At 44.7% G+C, this 20,240-nt stretch overlaps 1 protein-coding gene across 1 annotated transcript in view; it reads left to right on the forward strand.

Moving 5' to 3' along the window:
- Nucleotides 1–3,242: 3,242 nt before the first annotated feature.
- Nucleotides 3,243–20,240, forward strand: part of sspo (SCO-spondin) — a 136,312-nt gene continuing 119,314 nt past the window's right edge. Inside the window, exons 1-15 of the mRNA XM_034109166.2 lie at nt 3,243–3,285; nt 3,404–3,520; nt 4,024–4,108; nt 4,752–4,961; nt 5,603–5,685; nt 12,079–12,249; nt 13,526–13,749; nt 13,927–14,029; nt 14,513–14,671; nt 14,895–14,980; nt 15,247–15,372; nt 16,036–16,192; nt 16,314–16,563; nt 16,648–16,789; nt 16,907–17,033. Of these exons, the coding sequence (XP_033965057.1) occupies nt 3,243–3,285; nt 3,404–3,520; nt 4,024–4,108; nt 4,752–4,961; nt 5,603–5,685; nt 12,079–12,249; nt 13,526–13,749; nt 13,927–14,029; nt 14,513–14,671; nt 14,895–14,980; nt 15,247–15,372; nt 16,036–16,192; nt 16,314–16,563; nt 16,648–16,789; nt 16,907–17,033 (2,083 nt within the window). The remainder of the gene's footprint in view (nt 3,286–3,403; nt 3,521–4,023; nt 4,109–4,751; nt 4,962–5,602; nt 5,686–12,078; nt 12,250–13,525; nt 13,750–13,926; nt 14,030–14,512; nt 14,672–14,894; nt 14,981–15,246; nt 15,373–16,035; nt 16,193–16,313; nt 16,564–16,647; nt 16,790–16,906; nt 17,034–20,240) is intronic.

The raw sequence follows: 20,240 nt of genomic DNA on the forward strand, positions 1-20,240 counted from the left end.
ATGTGACTGTCCATTCATTATCATTGTGAGGCATGCTATTAACTGAGCCCAGATAATAATACTGTCCATCTTCTGATCCCTCACCCTCAGTCACTTCTCTCACCTGCTTGCTCTTGCACACCCTTTCCCAGTGTCCACTTTTCCCACAATTATTGCAAGTAGACCTCCTTGCTGGGCAGTCATCCTGCTGGCTGTGTGGTATTTTGCCGCACCGCCAGCACTTCCTGTGGTCATTCTCACTCTCTCTCTCCTGGCGCCTCTCTCTCTGTGGATGCCGCCACTTCTGTGTTGCACCTCTGCTATGCCGTTGTGCTACTTCCTGCACGACGTAAGCCCGCTCTCCCTGCTGGTTAACTTGAGCTTTTACCTCCTCTGATTGACGCGCCACTTGTACCGTCATCTCCAGAGTGAGGTTAGGGATCAGCTGTAGCCTCTGAGACAGATCCTTGTCTAGAATTCCCACCACGATTCTGTCTCTTATGTTTTCCTCACGAGCCGTTCCGAAGTTGCAATGTTCCGACTTCCGACAGCTCATATAGTGCGCGGATGAATGTCTCTGCGCGCTCTCCCGCGCGCTGCACTCTCTGGTTGAAACATGCCCGTTCATGTATAACGTTGCGTCTCGGGATGAAATATGCGTCAAATTTCGCCAGTACAACATCATACTGCGACTCATGTTCCTCTTCCCCGTAGGTAAAAGAGCTGAGAATGTTCTCTGCTTCCTTCCTGAGCACATACACCAGCGTGCTTACTTGAACTGGACCTTCTTCTTTGTCCAACTTAGTAGCTGTCCTGTAACGTGTAAACCGTTTCTTCCAGTCTGACCATTTGGCGGGTTTCTCGAAACAAAAACTCTCTGGTGGTTGAAACTTTGCCATCCTCGACCACTTCTGACACCATGTAATATCTTGCATATTAACAGACAACGGAACAGTTGGTTATTTAACAGGACCCTTTATTGCTGCCTCCGGTGGTTCTCTAGCCACCCCCACTTACTGTAACTGTCGTAAACATGCCGTAACGTATATGACAACTCCCCTTGTAGTCAGTTAACAATACTATGACAAAAACGTCTAGTATTAACATGACATTTGGGACACTACACACATACTTTCATGACAAATTGTGGTAAGTTTGGCTGACCTTTTTTCTACAGAAGCAACACCATCAGGCAAACATTACATTTGCATTGTGAGCAAACAGTGTTAGCAGGGTTGCCAACTCTCACGCATCTGGCGTGTGACACACGCTTTCACTCTCAATCTCACGCTCTCACGCTGCCCAAACTATTCTCACGCCAAAAACAAGATGAACGGCGATCGTTTTTGGTTGGTTATTTACAATGTTGAGTTGACAGCTGCTTAAGCTGTCGATCCGCTCCCTCCCCGCCCCCACCACTAACTATTAACTATTAACCCCCACGTTAACAGACAGCAGAGCAGTGGGAGCCGGTTGGTCAATCCCCGACCCGTATTGCGCATGCGCAGATCTAAGATCCAGTAGAAATGATAACAAGTAAAAGTCTGCAGCTTATTGTTCTACTTGGCCAAAATAGAGTCAAAGAGTATAAGAGTGAGAGTGTGTTAATTAATATATTTGGAGTAAGTCTGTAGATGTGTTTGTGTGTGTGTGTGTTTCATGTATAGGCCTCACGATAATTAATTTTGTTGGATTCATTTTCCCGGAAATTATTGTGATAAACGATAATATTGTCGGCACCGTTGTATGACCATTTTAGACCACTGACATAATGATAATATATAATAATAATTCAAGTACATCCTTTCAAGCTAGTCACATCCTCATGTAAATGGCAATGTATCAAGTTCATTTTTATTCAATAAGTCAATTAATTGCTTATCGCGACAGGCACACAATAAAACAGTGTGTTTGACTTTCATTAGTGAATGAAACTTTGTGCCCTTTATAGTCTGTGTCCAATATTGTGTATTTGTATATAATGTATATATATCCTATATATATGCTAAGGTCCCACTGCTGACACGATAGCAGTCATTTAGTGCGCATATGTGTAATTAAACCCATGATATCAAAATCTCACTCCAGCCAGGTGCCCAAAGTTGGCAACCCTGTGTTAGCATTAGCATAATGTCGTTAGCATTAGCAAGAAAGCACATCTGCGTCTGACGAAGAAGAAGAAGAAGAAGAAGAAGAAGAAGAAGAAGAAGAAGAAGAAGAAGAAGAAGAAGAAGAAGAAGAAGAAGAAGAAGAAGAAGAAGAAGAAGAAGAAGAAGAAGAAGAAGAAGAAGACATAGGACAGGGAGGATATAGGCCTACATGCACAAACATAGAGGATATACAGAACAGTACATGCACAAACACGACCAAATGCAGATCTAGTAGAGGTGGCAGAGCAGTGCATATAGATAAAGGTGCACTGATAAAGGGATAAAGCAGAGATAAAGCATCATCTACTGTAGCACAGAGTGAGGTCTAAATCTTGAAGAAGTACTCTGATCTTGTACTTAAGTAAAAGTACCAGAGTGTAGAAATACTCTGTTACAAGTAACAGTCCTGCATTCAAAATGTTACAAGTAAAACTTCAAAAATATCTGCATTAAAGTATTGTTCATAAAAGTACTTATTATGCAGATTAGCCCATTTCCCAATCATATATTTTGTATGTTTTGATTATAATATATATATATGGTGTGATTATCATAGCTGGTAAAGTTGGAACTAATTTAAATTACTTTATTTACTGCTGGATAGCTTGTGAATTTAATCCAGGTGTAACTAAAGTCATATCTAAGTGTCGGTTTTATTGTTTATCCTTAATCTATATCTGCAAAGTAACTAAAGGAATTACATGTAGTGGATACAAAGTACAATATTTACCTCTGAAGTGCAGTGGGGTAGAACTACAAAGTAGCAAAAAATGTAAATACTCAAATAAAGGACAAGTTCCTCAAAATTGTACTTCAGTACAGTACTGTACTTGAGTTATTGCACTTAGTTACTTTACACCACGGAAACCTGTACCTCCAACCTTCCTCCCTTTCTCTATCCTCATCCTGCTTCTAGGAAATGGTGATGAAGCAGTGAGCTGACAACATGACACAGCTCATTGCTATCGCTATAAAGAAAACACAATGTATCCAAGGCTCAAGTGAAGAGTTTGCTGGGAAGTCTATTATGACGCACTGTTTTGCCTATACCATTAAATCCTACCCTTGTGACATCAGTAGCTTTTCCTTCCTCTCCTCTGGGCTCAGGCTAACATGTACCCTGGTTACAGCTGTGTTTGGGCCACCTCGCTGTGGGGTCAGGAGGTCAGACTTGGGATATTGGTGAGTTTAAAAGCCTTTAGTCCCCATGTCTGTTGACAAGCTTCATTGAATAAATTCCCCCATCATCCTTCCCGAAACGTCTCTCTTTACAGGATTAGACTCTGACAAACATCTCTTTCTTCTGTGGCTGAGGCTCCACCACCCCCGCCATCACCTCCAGTGTCCTGTAATGTTTGACGGGGCGAGGTCAGTGGATGTGTCCGTCACAGGTCGGGGGACCAATGCCTGCCCATCCAGCTGTGACCTTACCACTTGTATCCAATGGCAGCAGGTTCAGGTGCTGTACATCCCATGAGTCGACCCCCACATTTAAAACGCTGCATCTGGGGCTCCGCTCCCCCCATAAGGCAAAGTATCACAGAGGAGTGTATTACATGCTGTTGGACGGAGCAACATGGAAAATAATAAAGGGAAACAAGGAAAGTGAATGAACAAAAGCTAAATATTGATTACCAGGCCAAGGATTTATAATGGCCCAGATTTCCCAAAAGCACTTCAAAGGTAAGTGCACTTTTTTGATTGTACCAGCAAGAATTATAGAAAAGGTGTAAACATTTAAGGAATTTTAGATGGGTTTGTTTGATCACTCACAATGACAACATATGATGATCAAACATTTTCAGTCATTTAGAGTTAAATATCAGGACAAATTAGGTTGATTTTATTTTTTTTACTTGATTTATAAAATACTTGCACTGAAACTTTTGTACAGGAACGTTAAGCAGAAACATTCAGCAGAGGGCCTTGGAGACCCTTCTACTGACTCTGCTTGGACTGCAGACAGTGATGGGAATGGGGTGAGCACGAGACCAGTAAACATTTAAGATAATTTTGTAGACAGTAGAGTCGGGTATAAACATGAGGAAGGTGAGAAAGATAAAATGTGACAACCGTAATGAGCTAAATTCACCAGATATCACAGTGTAAACCACTGAAACAGCACAATAATGGTACATTCATTTAGTTATAATGCTTCAAAAGAGCCCTAACAATCAGCCCAACTCAGGTTCATTAGAGATACTTGTTGCAGTAGACGTTTAAAATCCAAAACTCACATAAGAATCAATATTTAAGGTGGATCTGTAAGGTAAAGGATAATTCTAAATAGATGAATGTATCTTTTTTAGAATGGTGTGCATGCAAGTAATTTGCAGGTTTGGCTAATGAGAATATAATGTAGTGCTGAACTATTTGCTGTATCAGGGTACTAAATCAGTCAGGCACCTGTTTAAGAATTGTAAGCGGGCGTATTTTAAGTAAACTGGATTTACATTTTCACTATCAAATAACACATCGCTTACTATCTTTGTCTTGTTAAGTATTTTATAATGAGGACTGTTATACCAGTAGAGAACAGAAGTTAAAGGGAATTCAGGAACTTGATTTAAACAGATCACTTTAAAATACAAGGGGGCATTAAAACTGTGTTTGGTGCTCCAGACACTGGTGTGAACACACGGTGGAGGAGAGGGTGGAGCGGGTTCTTTCCCCGCGTCTGCAGCTTGAAGTGAGCTGCTCAGAGGTGTATCAGTTCAACACCCAGGGTTGGAGACTAGATGTGGACAGGATGCGCGGCAAGCATGGAGGTGACGATGGCATTGCACTGTACTACAAACAACAGGGTCCAAAGGCATCCTGTTTCGTGTTCAAGTAAGTATAAAGAGTTGTCAGTGAAATGTATTTTCGTACCTAAGGTTGGACGAATGTTTGTTAAACAAGATCACTAACGGTGAATCAGTACATAAAAAAGCTTTAAGGATTAACATAGTATTGCCATTGTGGATCAGATGAAAAAGCCACTTTGAAACATGTTCCCAGATCACATTTTCTCCATTGACAAGGTGTTTTGGTGGGAATGTGGCGAGGTGTCATAACCATGTTGCTCCAACAGTGACTCCTGTTGGTTATGAAGGGCCCCTGTGTGTTTGGTGGTGGTGGGTACGATCAAGGGAGAATAGCAGGATCCTTTGTGCATGTTGATCCTCATGTTGAAATAATTTGATTAGGATTGATTGGCTTTATAAAAGGCAGACATTTCTCTATAACAATGTTTGATGTTTCTTAAAAGTTCCATTTGGTTAGTTGGGGTACATATTTTACTTTTCAAGGTGTGTAAGTATCCAATAACTTGCTTTAATAAGGGAAACTTGTTGAATCAATTCAGAGCATTGGACAATATACGCTTTTGTATTCCAAAAGAAGGAGAATTTGAAGAAAACACTCTTCTTAACATTTGCAGTGATGCAGTATTGTGAGTATTTACTTTCCCCTGCTGTGTCTGTGGATCCTAGACTCCCAGAGATACAGAACCTGATGGTGAACAAAACAGTGAAGGCCTGCTGTGAGGGCTGGGGCGGACCACGCTGCTCTGAGGGTAAGGACAATAATCAAAGTAATCTGTTCTGATTAAACGTCTGAAATTAAACATTATATCCTGACTACAAATGTCTACAAGTTAGACATATTTACTGTACTTCACTAAATATGAGATCATAATTAAGAAAAAATCGATAATAAAGAAAAATAATGTTATTTTATTCGATTTAAATAAGGTACGGACAAAGGTACATTTCCCAGGGTAAGCAGCATAGTACATAGACAGTGGTAGGTACAGATGACTTCCTGGCATGGAAGGTGTACAATGGACCAATTATTTACTCAAGGTTGATGAGGGGAAATGGAAACAACTAAAAGATTTAGGCTGCGGCCACACGAGGACGAAAACGGTCGTTTGCGTTACTGTTTAGTGTCATATAGACTGTTCGGCCACACGAGGACGACCGAATACGGCACTAAACGACTGAGGAAACGATAACGGGTCCCAAGGTGGATAGAACGGCATACGCAACGCTCTGGGGGGCCCAACGGCTCCGTGTGTACGCCCTATACCAGGCATCCTCAAAGTACGGACTCTGGTCGGATCCGGACCGAACCACAACTGTCTCTGGACTCTGAGCAAATTATACTTTTCATATGTATTATCTGTGTTATCTACGAGACATCACCACAACGCAACGAGTCAAAATGATCCGCTATGTCCATAGACTGCAAACAGCGCTCGTCGGACATTTATGAGAGAAATTATCTAATGTCCGAGTGCAAGTGAATGCAGCACAAGATGCACGTCATGTAACCCTTCCCCCGGTCCTAGCGCGAGCATGGACATATGATTGGCGGCGATTTCATTTGAACGGGACGGTGCAAAGCGAGAAGCATTCGGACCCAAGCACTGAAGGAATGAGGTATTTGCGGTCTACACTGACAGAGAAGAGACTGTCAGTTTGGCTGTACTCAGCATTGAATCAAAACGCACTAAAGCTGTTGATCTTAATACGTTTGTGAGGCGTTTTGCTGAACAAAATGGTAATCGCCGCATTCAGCTGTAATACACTTCAACTTGATGCTCTGCTCACGGATGAGCATACACAACTATTAAGATGATGACCTTACGTGTGTAAATATATTTTTTTCTTTGAGGGGGTCTGCCCCCAAAAAACTGTTTTAAGTCCTGAGAAAGTCAAATAAGACGGTGTGTAAAACTACACTGCCCAGCCAAAAAAAAGTAACCACTTTGATTGAACTAGGCCAGTAGGTAAGGACATTCCACTGGATAATAACTGAAGTATAAAAGAATGCAATCTCTGAAGAACCAGCACCTTACCGTGGTAGAGAGGTTTGTGTGCCCTGATGAACCTGGGGGCTGTGTTGTCTGGAACCTTGTGTTCCTGGTAGGGTCTCCCATGGCAAATTGGTCTCAGGCAAGGGGCCAGACTAAGATTGGTTCAAAAGACCTCATGAAAGAAACAAGAACAAGAAGTGAGGATACCCGGCCCGGAGGAAGCCCGGGGTCCCCTTCTGGAGCCAGGCCCAGAAGGAGGACTCGTCGGCGAGCGTCTGGTGGCCGGGCTTGCCACGGAGCCCGGCCGGGCCCAGCCCGAAAAGGCAACGTGGGCAACACCTCCGCTTCTCCGTCCCGCGGGCCCACCACCTACGGGAAACATCGATGGGGTCGGGTGCGCTGCCAGAAGGGTGACAGTGAAAGCGGAGGGTCTCGACGGACCAGACCCGGGCGGCAGAAGCTGGCTTTGGGGACGTGGAACGTCACCTCTCTGGGGGGGAAGGAGCCGGAGCTTGTGCGGGAGGTGGAGCGGTACCAGTTGGATCTGGTTGGGCTCACCTCTACGCACAGCGTCGGCTCTGGAACCTTACTTCTGGATAGGGGTTGGACTCTATTCTTCTCCGGAGTTGCTCAAGGTGTGAGGCGCCGGGCGGGTGTGGGGATACTCACAAGTCCCCGGTTAGGTGCTTCGTTGTTGGAGTTTACCCCAGTGGACGAGAGGGTCGCCTCCCTACGCCTGCGGGTTATGGGAGGGAAAACTCTGACTGTTGTGTGTGCTTATGCACCCAACAGCAGTTCAGAGTATTCGGCCTTCTTGGAGACCCTGGAAAGAGTCCTGTTTGGGGCTCCTGAAGGGGACTCCTTAGTCTTGCTGGGAGACTTCAACGCACATGTGGGCAATGATGGAGACACTTGGAGGGGCGTGATTGGGAGGAACGGCCCCCCTGATCTGAACCGGAGTGGTGGTTTGTTACTGGACTTCTGTGCTAGTCATGGATTGGCCATAACAAACACCATGTTCGAACATAAGGATGCTCATAAGTGTACGTGGTACCAGAGCACCCTAGGCAGAAGGTCCATGATCGATTTCGTTATCGTATCATCGGACCTGAGGCCGTATGTTTTGGACACTCGGGTAAAGAGAGGGGCGGAGTTGTCAACTGATCACCATCTGGTGGTGAGTTGGGTCGAGTGGCGGGGGAAGCCTCTGGATAGACCTGGTAAGCCCAAACGTGTAGTTCGGGTGAACTGGGAACGTCTGGAGGAGGCCCAAGTTCAGGAGGCCTTCAACTCACACCTCCGGCGGAGCTTTTTGGGCATTCCTGTGGAGGTTGGGGACATTGAACCAGAGTGGTCGGTGTTCAAAGCCTCTATTGCCGAAGCCGCGGCGGGGAGCTGTGGTCTCAAGGTCCTAGGTGCCTCAAGGGGCGGTAACCCTCGAACCTCCTGGTGGACACCGGTGGTCAGGGAAGCCGTCCGACTGAAGAAGGAGGCCTTCAGGGATTTGTTATCCCGGGGGACTCCCGAGGCAGTTGCAAGGTACCGGCAGGCCCGAAGGGCAGCAGCCTCATCCGTGGACGAGGCAAAGCAGCGGGTGTGGGAGAAGTTCGGAGAAGACATGGAGAAGGACTTTCGGGCGGCACCAAAGTTGTTCTGGAAAACTGTCCGACACCTCAGGAGGGGGAAGCAGGGAACCATCCAAGCTGTGTACAGTAAGGATGGGACGTTGTTGACCTCAACTGATGGAGTGTTGGGGCGTTGGAAGGAACACTTTGAGGAACTCCTGAACCCGACAACTCCGCCCTCTATGTTAGAGGCAGAGCTGGAGTATGACGGGGGATCAACGCCAATCTCCCGGGGGGAGGTCACTGAGGTCGTCAAACAACTCCACAGTGGCAAAGCCCCGGGGGTGGATGAGATCCGCCCGGAAATGCTGAAGGCTCTGGGTGTTGAGGGACTGTCATGGTTGACACGTCTCATCAACGTTGCGTGGAAGTCGGAAACAGTACCGGGGTGGTGGTCCCCCTTTTCAAAAAGGGGGATCAGAGGGTGTGTGCCAATTACAGAGGCATCACACTACTCAGCCTCCCCGGGAAAGTTTACTCCAAGGTACTTGAAAGGAGGGTCAGGCCGATTGTCGAACCTCAGATTGAGGAGGAACAATGCGGATTCCGTCCTGGTCGTGGAACGACGGATCAGCTTTTTACTCTCGCAAGGATCCTGGAGGGGGCCTGGGAGTACGCTTATCCGGTCTACATGTGTTTTGTAGACTTGGAGAAGGCGTATGACCGGGTTCCCAGGGAGTTACTGTTGGAGGTGCTGCGGGAGTATGGGGTGAGGGGGTCTCTACTCAGGGCCATCCAATCTCTGTATTCCCAAAGCGAGAGCTGTGTCCGGGTCCTCGGCAGTAAGTCGGACCCATTTCCGGTGAGGGTTGGCCTCCGCCAGGGCTGCGCTTTGTCACCAATCCTGTTTGTAATATACATGGATCGGATTTCGAGGCGTAGTCGTGGGGGGGGGGGTCTGCAGTTCGGTGGACTAAGGATTGCACCACTGCTTTTTGCAGATGATGTGGTTCTGATGGCTTCATCGGTCTGCGACCTTCAGCACTCACTGGATCGGTTCGCAACCGAGTGTGAAGCGGCTGGGATGAGGATCAGCACCTCCAAATCTGAGGCCATGGTTCTCAGCAGGAAACCGATGGACTGTCCACTCCAAGTAGGGAATGAGTCCTTACCCCAAGTGAAGGAGTTCAAGTATCTCGGGGTCTTGTTCTCGAGTGAGGGATCAATGGAGCGTGAGATGGGCCGGAGAATCGGAGCAGCGGGAGCGGTATTGCAGTCGCTTTACCGCACCGTTGTGACGAAAAGGGAGCTGAGCCGGAAGGCAAAGCTCTCTGTCTACCGGGCCATTTTCGTTCCTACCCTCACCTATGGTCATGAAGGATGGGTCATGACCGAAAGAACGAGATTGCGGATACAAGCGGCCGAGATGGGTTTCCTCCGCCGGGTGGCTGGTGTCTCCCTTAGAGATAAGGTGAGAAGTTCGGTCATCAGGGAGGGACTCGGAGTTGAGCCGCTCCTCCTTCGCGTCGAAAGAAGCCAGTTGAGGTGGTTCGGGCACCTAGTTAGGATGCCACCTGGGCGCCTCCCTAGGGAGGTGTTCCAGGCACGTCCAGCTGGGAAGAGACCAAGGGGTAGACCTAGGACCAGGTGGAGGGATTATATCTCTTCGCTGGCCTGGGAGCGCCTTGGGATCCCCCAGTCAGAGCTGGTTGATGTCGCCAGGGAAAAGAAAGTTTGGGGCTCTCTGCTGGAGCTGCTACCCCCGCGACCCGACCACGGATAAGCGGGAGAAGATGGATGGATGGATAAAAGAATGCATGACTGAAGTGATGGAGACCATGTTGAAGGCAAACAAAAAGAGAAAATAACAGGTCAAATCAAGCAAATCCCCCTCTCAGATTCCACAGCAACCAGAAGAACATAAATACTTGCTGGTGATTTGATTAATCAGCTTTGTGATGGAATAAAAAATGCACAGTGCATTTCATTAGCTGTGGATGAGTCCACTGACACCACTGACATTGCTCAGTTGCTGGTGTTTGTGAGTTTTTATGATGAGGCAAAGGGGGAGTTTGTTGAAGATGTGTTGGGCCTGACGAACCTCAGTGGACACACAAGGGGGCAAGACATTTATAAAGCAATAATGGGAATGCTGAATGAAAAAGAGTGCAGCTGCCTTTATTCATAACTGTGCAGCTCTTACACTGCGACTCTGAGGGATCAAGCACAGACACAATAACAATGAAAACTGCTGCATACAGATTATTTTTGATTTTGCAACCTCGTGTTAAGAATCTTGTTGCAATTGTTTAAAAGTTTGAATGACCGTAATAAACGGACCTTTGTCTTATTGAAATATTTATTTTGGACCTTTAAGATTTGTATTTGAGAACCCCTGCCCTATAGGATCATTTTCTGATAATGATGAGGCAATAGCCCCGCCTCTCCCCACCTCTGCTGCTCACCCCCGCGTCAAAGTAAACTGCACACTGAATTCAGATTATTTATCTTTCTCTCGATATGGATCTAAACGCGAGTGAAGTCTAATCTGACAGGACGGAGACACGCAGCTCTGCTCACCTGCAGCTCCTCCCGCTGCAGCAAAACACACACTTCAAGTTAGATCATCACCTTTAGCTATTTTAATTACCTCTCAAACTACCTAAACTAGTTATAAATATGTTTATTTTTACTGTCGGCCGGGTCACTCATTACTGGATCAGCTGCTGCATGAGACAGACACTGACGCTGTCCGAAGAGAGGGAGGAAAAAGAGAGGCTCCGTGTATTTTATTATTATATTATATAGAGTCGTTATTCATTTGTTTTAAAGCTCAATAAATAACAAAGAAGACCTTTGACCGGCACTTTTATAATTTTGTCCGGAAGATTTAAACTTTAATACACGTTGACTGGCGAAAAACTCTGCCCGGTTCCCTTGGCCCCCACCGCGGAGAATAAACAGAAGGGCCATGACAACCATGCTTCTTCGCTGCTTTTGTGGAGGATGTTACAGCGCCATGTACAGGCTCCTGCATATGTACTGCAGTTTCTCCAGCGGTTGGAGCTAAACGGAGCGGTCTCGACACTATCCGGATAACTATTGCGTGTGGATGGAAGCTTTTTTGCGATTGCGTTTGCGTTAATCCTATGCGTTTAGCCGTTTTCGTCCTCGTGTGGCCGCAGCCTTAGAGGGACGGGTGGGAATTACTTTACTCAAAATGAAGCAGCGTATAACATTAATATTTGACATATTGTTTTTTTAATAACTAGTTTAACCAAAGGTTGTAACCAAAGCCAATAGCTCATGCTTATTTTCACTGCTTAAAAAATACTACAAACACTTTGAATCAACCAACATTGAATAGGAGACACCCTACATTAGATATGTTACTGTTACAGTTACTTTCGTCAACATGTAAAACATTATCATTGAATGGATTCATTGAAAAACACACCACTCACTATTTGAAAAGTACTTTAAAGATACATTTTTACAAAGCGATAATTTTTTCTAACCCTCATCCTCTATTTACGTTCTTCAACCTTGTTTCTAACCTTTTCTCTCTTTCTCTACTTCCCAGGTGCGGGTGCACGTGGCCAGTGCTTCTCCACGTGGAGTTGTGATGCGTTCCCTGGTGTTCATAACGCCTCTCTCATGCCGATGGAGCAGTGCTGCAGCAGCCTATGGGGGCTCAGCTGGAGGAATGCGTCCGACCAGACCTGCTTGTCATGCACCTACACACTTCTTCCCGGTAAGAGAGTATCCATGAACATACACGTTTTTACATGTTTTAAAAAAAAATATTTGACGAGTTGCAGTGAATTTATTATCTTTTTTTAAAGGTCACATATTATACAAAATCCACTTTTTCACGTTGTTTATATATACATATGTGTCCCCTCTGTTTAAAGAGATTCTGAAAGTTTCAGGAAAAAATACTCGCTCTCTTTTTGTCCTGATCCATTTATATAAAACCTGTCTGAAAATGAGCTGATCAGATTTTTACCACTTTGTGATGTCATAATGTTTTTTAGGGTTGTGTAACTGTTAGCCAATAACCAACCAAGGTAACCCCCGCCCACTTTATCACCTGAATCTCCTCCTAGAGCACCATTGTGTTTTTGTAACCAATCATCTCGCAGAGGCTCCTTATTTTCATCTAAAGTAACAGACCCAGAATCAGCACTTTTGAAACAGGGCTGAAACAGAGGGGTTTATGGGATGCTACAATGTTGGATATGTTGGATATTTCGAGCCAAACACTTCAGATACATGTTTTGTAACTGAGAACTATAGTATATTCAGAGTTGGGTGTTAATAATATTACTTTTGTCGGTAACGGAGTAATGTAGTGTAATCACACTACTGTTACTAACATTGCCCGACACGCGTTACTTCGTTACTTTTATAAAATCAGTAATCACACTACAGTTAGCCTACTAACATACAGAATTACTAGATTCTCCCTTTGACAGACAAGAGGGATTTCCGCCGCAGGTTTATATTTACATAACATTTGCGCCACTTGCGCGTCCACATGCAGTGCATAAACATGGCTGAGTCAACAGCGATAACTTTCGAGGGGTGGAGGTATGCCCATTATTTTGAGTTTGTCCGAAGAAAGGACAGGAATGTGACGGTGAGGTGCAAACTGTGTCTAGGCCAGAAGCTTTTATCCACTGCTGCAAACACAACGTCAAACCTCAACAAGCACCTGCAAAGACAACATGCTAACGTGAAGCTAATAGCTAAGGAGGACCTCCGAATCCAGAGTGAGGATGTCGAGTAAAGTAACGAGTAACACTGTAGGTGCGCCGCATTTGCGCTTCAGATTTGTAGAGAGTAACGAAGTAAAGTAATATATTACTTTTAAAAAAAGTAATATGTAATATATTACTTTTTTGAGTAACGACCCCATCTCTGAGTATATTGACGAAAAAGAGTATCATAGGGGACCTTTAAAGTATGCTCATTGCTTGTATTTGATATCACATAACCGTGACTCACTACCTCCCCCTCCTTTCCAGACTCCCAGTCCTCCCCTATGGTCCGTGGTGGTCTGCTGGGGAGCGTCAGGGTGCCTCTGAGCTCGGCCACCTGCATGTCCTGGGGTGGAGCCCACTACCGCACTTTTGACAGGAAGCACTTCCACTTCCAGGGCAGCTGCACCTATCTCATGGCCGCGTCTACTGATGGCACCTGGGCAGTCTACATCAGTACAGCCTGTGACGGCAGAGGACACTGCAGTAAGGTGTGAAATATGGCCATTTAACATCGTTCATGGAAGTGATGAAACAGTATCCTTTTCCAACCACCTGATTGTAGTGGCAGTGACATTGGACGAGTTTACCTGGGTGCCCATAGAAGACATGTTTGACTTTTTTTGTGCACATGTACATAAATGTTGATGATGTCCCTTTGCTTTCAGGCTCTGAGGATGATGATGGGTCTGGATTTGGTTTCAATTCATCACAAGAACTTAACGCTGAACAACCTTCCTGTTGCAAATGGAGAGCCACTCTTCCAAAATGGTAAAGTATTTTTCGAGCTGTCACTAAAGCCCTCTCTTAGTCTCATTTGTGTCTGTCATTATTAACCAGGCAACATGGTAAAATGGTCATGTTAAATCCTGACACATCAGTACCTGCACTGGAGCAACAAAAACAAATTTTATTACACAGCCTATTGAAAGAAGACTGATCAATCTAGGTCTGTGTATGTGCCTTGCATCTACTTGTCTTTCAGTACAAGAAGATCTTTTAAATAACAATTTAACATAATACCATCATCATTCAAGATTATATATGTATTATAACAGTTTGTTTCTATAGTTTACATACAATTGTTGACTGTATTTGTAATAATAAGCTTATTTATTACATGATCTCCAAGTAATTTGATCTTACATACTGGGTACCAGCTTTCTTTATCTACAAATACTGTCAGCGACTTTATAACAATGCAACAATTTTGTACAGCAAAGTAGAAATGTACAATGGTTCTACTTCCTACAGGAGTGAGTGTTCATTGGCTGGGGGACTTTGTGTTTGTGGAGAGCGGCCTGGGAGTGAGAGTAAAGTTTGACCTGACCAACACGGTGTATCTGACAGTGACCGCCGAGCACCTGGCCGCCACCAGGGGGCTCTGCGGAGTCTACAACAACAACGCTGATGGTGCGTAAAGTGCAATAGATACAATCGCACACTAATGTATTTTCATAATGTGAATCACACACACATCCCAGGGTCACAATGTAGTCAAGTAATATTTTTTTACTGTTTTTTACTGTTTCCGACCTGCAGGGCTATTTCTATACCTGTATCTGTATCTTGTTTTTAGGTAACCCTAACTCTTTTAACTTTTAATGCGTAACCTACTTGTGTCTTGGTGCCATAGATGATTTCACCACAATGGGTGGAACTGTGTCCCAGTACGCCGCCAGCTTCGGCAACTCCTGGAAAGTTCCTGACCAGCAGAATGAAGTACTGCACTGCATGCATTGAATGAGTATTTCACTTTTTTGCAACATTATTAGCTTTTTGTTTTGAGTTTTATTTTTTAAGGAGAAATCTGTGCTCACTGAACACACACTGATGTTGAAAAAGAAAAAGAGCTAAAAATGCTGCTGTTGGAGATAAATGGCTTGAGGAGCTGTTTTGGTATAAATGCAGAGTTGTGTGTGTACTGTACTCAAAATGAATGGTAACGTGTATTAATTGAGCCTCTCTGTGTCCCTTGCTTCCCTCAGGATTGCAGTGATGCGGCAGAGCTTGGCCACAGCTGTGATGTCTCAGGAGACCCTGCCCTACGCAGGCGGGCAGAGTCAGTGTGTCACCAACTGCTGGAAACCCCCTTCACACACTGCCATCCCCAGGTCAGACACACATACTTTACTTCATAGTTGTCCTTTTCGTTATCAATAGATGCTTTTATCAAATTTCTTTGAAAGCCAAGTCTGCAATGGGCTGTAATTCAAAATTCTCCTAAAGGTACATCATTTACCAAGTGCCAATTGTTAGAGCAGTTCCAAGAAATAGGTTGGATTGTTTCGAGTCATCGGGCAGTCGTAAAGAGAACTTAACTGTAATGACTACATGGGAAGTAACAGCTTAGTATCATTTGCAGAATAAAAGGTTTTAGTTCAACCTATATATTAACATTGCCCGAAAGTACTTTTGAATTCTCTTTCTGAAACTCACCATTAGTTCACTGGTTAATCATTTATGAAGATATGGCTATTTTCCAAAGCTTACATCTATCTGACTTATTTGCCAACAATAATGACAAGACTTGTTTATATTATAAAACATTGCAGTGCATAATAAACATGTTAGCATATCTTGTTCATGTATTTTGTAAAGATTGTCCCTGCTTGTTCTGTTTATCAATGCACTACAAGATCATTCATACACTGTCTGTCCTTTGATCAAAGCCACCGTGCACAGGATTTGTACATTTATGTTGGAGTATTGTTTTTGCAAGCTATAGTATAGATGAATTGTTCAAAAACCCATATATGTGTCTGTGTGTTTTACAGTTGGACCCAGAAGCGTACATAGACACCTGTCTCTACCTGTACTGTAGCCTGCCAACCAAAGAGAGGGATTCAGCAGTGTGTGACACCCTGGCCAGCTATGCCAGAGAGTGTGCTCAGCAACATGTGATCATTATCTGGAGAACAGCAACTCTATGTGGTAAAAAAATGTCAAAACATATTAATATGAGTCAGAGTCTTCTTTACAAGACAGTCAGCAGGACACATGATGCTAAAATATACAAAACAACATCCTTTAACTCATTGCTCTGTCTTTCCAGGTCGTGTCTGTCCCAGAGGTCAGGTGTTTTCAGACTGTGTGTCCTCCTGTCCCCCCAGCTGTGTGTCTCCCCAGCCCCCCGGGCCTGCAGCCATGGGTCAGTGCAGAGAGGAGTGTGTGGGGGGCTGTGAGTGTCCACCGGGACTCTACCTTCACCAGGGACTCTGTCTGAAAAGGGACGATTGTCCTTGTTTCCATCGCAGGCACACCTACCAGTCAGGGGATAAGATACAGCAGAGATGCAATACTTGGTAAGTGTCTTTCCTATATCTTTTTTTATTTAGTGATCCAATTTTCTCACTTTCCATCCTTCTCTTTATTCTTTATCATCCCAGTGTCTGCACAGCAGGTCAGTGGCAGTGTACTGGGGAGAAGTGCTCAGCCCAGTGCACCCTGATGGGGGGGCTACAGGTGACCACCTTTGACAAAAAGAGGTATTCACTACAGGGAGGAGACTGTCCCTTCACTGCTGTGGAGGTGAGATACTCAACAAGCAAACCATGCACAGTTAATTACAGTTAAGTGTTATTACACGATTAGATGAATTTGTGTGCAGCCATTTCTCTTTTGAGCTAATGTTCTGCATGTTTTTAGGACTTTGTTGACAGGAAGCTGGTAGTGACTGTGCGCTGTGGGGAGTGTGCAGCCGGAGGTGGTTTCGGTTGTCTAAAGGAGTTGTCCGTCACAGCACTCCGCACCACAGTCATCATCACAGACACTGGTGAGTTGGTTACACACTGCAACCTGACTGTTATCATTTTACATTTGTTAGTAGGGACGGTCAACATGACTAATATTGACGCCCTGTTGTCTTCATCATTATAAGTATCTCTCGGCGTTGATGCTTCTCAAAGTTGTTTTGATTCATTAAAGGGAAATGGAAACACTTTTCAAACTGCTTTCCATGCGACAATATTCCCATTAGGAAATGTATTTATCTAGTCTATTTCCAATGTAAACGATCGAGATACGCACATTTATTTTTGAAATACGCGCCTAATGACCTTGGGCGCTTCCATCGATCCGGGACTTTCCCAGTGACGTCACTGTGGGTACGGCTTCCTGGGCCAAAGCTCAATACAGCTGCAAACAACATGGCGTGCAATGCACCAGTGGTTTCCAACAAAAGAAAACGGTCGTCATCAGGAGCGTATTGTATTGCCCCAGGCTGCACAAATGGTTTTTATACAAAGAAGGAAGAAGTACATTTCCATAGGCTGCCACTAAAGGATGAGAAGCTGCTCAAAGCATGGGTTATTTCCATGAAACGGTCCGATCCGCCGCTGAATCAGTACGCACGTCAGGGTTTCCGTTAGCCGGTAATTACTGGTTTTTAGCTGGTAACATTTATAAAAAACCGGTAAATTCAAAACCTGACGGTCAAAATGTCTGGTAATAATTAGGGAGGCTCCGATCGATCGGCCGCCGGTCATTATCGGCCGATATTCACTCTTAATAGTTTGATCGGTGCTCTCTATAAAGGCCGATCAGGAGAGCTGGATCTGATCGATATGGACATAAATGCGAGTGAAGTGTAACCGGACGCGAGAGAGAGATCAGATCGGCTGCTGAGTCTGACCGAGACACGCAGCTCTGCATAATCACCTGAAGCCCCGCCCTCTGTTTAGCGGGTTGCAGGAGCTGCATGAGAAACTGACGTGCTGTCAGGAGAGAGAGAGAGGGGAAAAGAGAGGATCCGTTTCTCCCGTGTTATTATTCAAAGTTGATGTAAACTTCTGAATAATGTACGTTATCTACTACAAGTAGTTTGTTTGAATGTAATAATTATGTTGTTTGTGGAATCATTTATTGAAAAATGAATCTGAATTTTTCGATCTGTTACGATTATAAACTGAAGCAATATAAAAATGAGCCCCGTGAACTGAGTTTTAAACTGAAGCATATCTGCTCATAGTCCGGTCATTACCTGCTAACGGAAACTCTGCTACACAACTATTATTATTATTATTGAAATATGACGTAAGTTTCAAATTAGTCCGGTAAAATGAATTCTGCCCGGACATTTGACCGGCGAGAAAAAATCCTAGCGGAAACCCTGACGCACGTGTGTGCAGCGAACACTTTACAAATGACGATTATGTCCACAAAATGAGGTTTGATGAGTCTGGATGCCTGGTTCAATACAAAACATCGGATTTGAAGCCAGGATCTGTTCCCACAATATTCGATTTCTCATCGTATGCAGTCGGGAACACCGACCGTCCCAGCACGTCGGCCGCGCAAGACAATGACACCAGTGTCAACAAACGTGAAGTTCGAGCCACCAAACGAGCTGCTTCAGCTGCCGAGAGAGAGGTAAATATTGCAGCACTACCAGATTACTAGCTCACACATGTATTTACTGACACAGTGTGACCTTATTAATTTATGTATATATTAGTGCTGTCAAAATTATCGCGTTAACGGCGGTAATTAATTTTTTTAATTAATTGCGTTAAAATATTTAACGCATTTAACGCATGTGCAGAATGGCCCGCCCCATACGTGCCACCAGTGGCAGCGCCAGGGTGTGGCTGGGGTAGGCTACACCCATACCAAGAAATGGCTTAGCCCCACCATGAAAAATGATGTTAAAGTAAGCAAATAAAGTCTGCCAACTCGCGCGGAGTAAATTGCACAGACAGCAGTTAGTAAGATTGATTTCAGGAGCCACGGTTTTGAAAACTGTTGTCACGTAGTGATCGTCTTCTCAATAGAACATCTTTGATAACGGCGTGGTGTTGTTGCAGGAAGTCCCGACGGAGAATACTTTTGCTGTAGTACAGGGCAGAGCCATATACTAGTAATAATATGGCTCTGGTACAGAGGTGCACATAACTGGTACGCAGGTTATGTGCGTAATCTGAAATGCGTACCGTCACTTGTGTCACAAAGCGCATTTGCGTACCGACGTACTTGTGAAGCTTTTCCAGAAGGCGGTTAGATCACCGGACGACAGAGTCGGTCTCCGTGTGCACAGACAGGGCTGCTGTTAACGTCGGTCTGTACAACGGACTTGTGCCAAAACTACAACCGGCTGCGGAGGGACACCGCCCCACCTAGTGTCAGCAGAAAGTATTAAAATAATGATTACAACAAAATGCAAAAAATAAATTAAAAAATATATAAAATATATTTTAAGATCATGTTTAATCATCTGATTCGTCTGTACATTGCTGTTTTAGTATGTGTTCTTCTAATTAGTGTCTACAGTGTGTGCCTATTGAGCTGTTTAGAGCCATGTGGGACAAAACCCGATCCTGCCCCTCCCTCTGACTGTCTAAGTCAGGGGTGCCCAACCAGTCGATCGCGATCGACCGGTCGATCGCGGGGAGATTCCCAGTCGATCGCGAGATGTGTCTAAAAATAGAACAACAATATTCTGTTTTATCGTTAATGTCCTGTAACATAATCTTCCTGTGCCAGAATAATGCACTTGAACGCATCACAGATTTGTGATTGGCCGGCGTGACCCCATGTGTCGGGGCGTGGCTGGTGAGCAGTGGGTAGTGCACTAGTTCGCTAACGTTGTCCATGTCAACAGGAGTGACAGTCCGCACACACACAAGACCGCAATTATGGCAGAAGCAAAACATATATAATTTTCACTCCGAGTGGGAGGATGATTATTTTTTTATCTATTCCAATTCAAAGTCCACCTGTCTCATCTGCAATGCGAGCGTGGCTTTATCGAAGAAGGGTAATTTAGGAGCGGCATTTCAAAACAGTGCACACACGCTACGAGACGGAATTCCCTCCTGATTCTGCCCTACACTCCCAAAAGGGGAGGGCCCTGAAAGGACAGCTAAATGCACAGCAGTCCATTTTCACCAGGCCCAACAACAAGAGCAAGGCTGCTACCATAGCATCTTAACGTGTCAGTCACGTTCTTGCGAAACACATGAAGTCTTTCAAAGACGGCGAAGTT

Source organism: Pseudochaenichthys georgianus, chromosome 20 (assembly GCF_902827115.2).
Source record: "Pseudochaenichthys georgianus chromosome 20, fPseGeo1.2, whole genome shotgun sequence".
NCBI classification, from domain to species: domain Eukaryota; kingdom Metazoa; phylum Chordata; class Actinopteri; order Perciformes; family Channichthyidae; genus Pseudochaenichthys; species Pseudochaenichthys georgianus.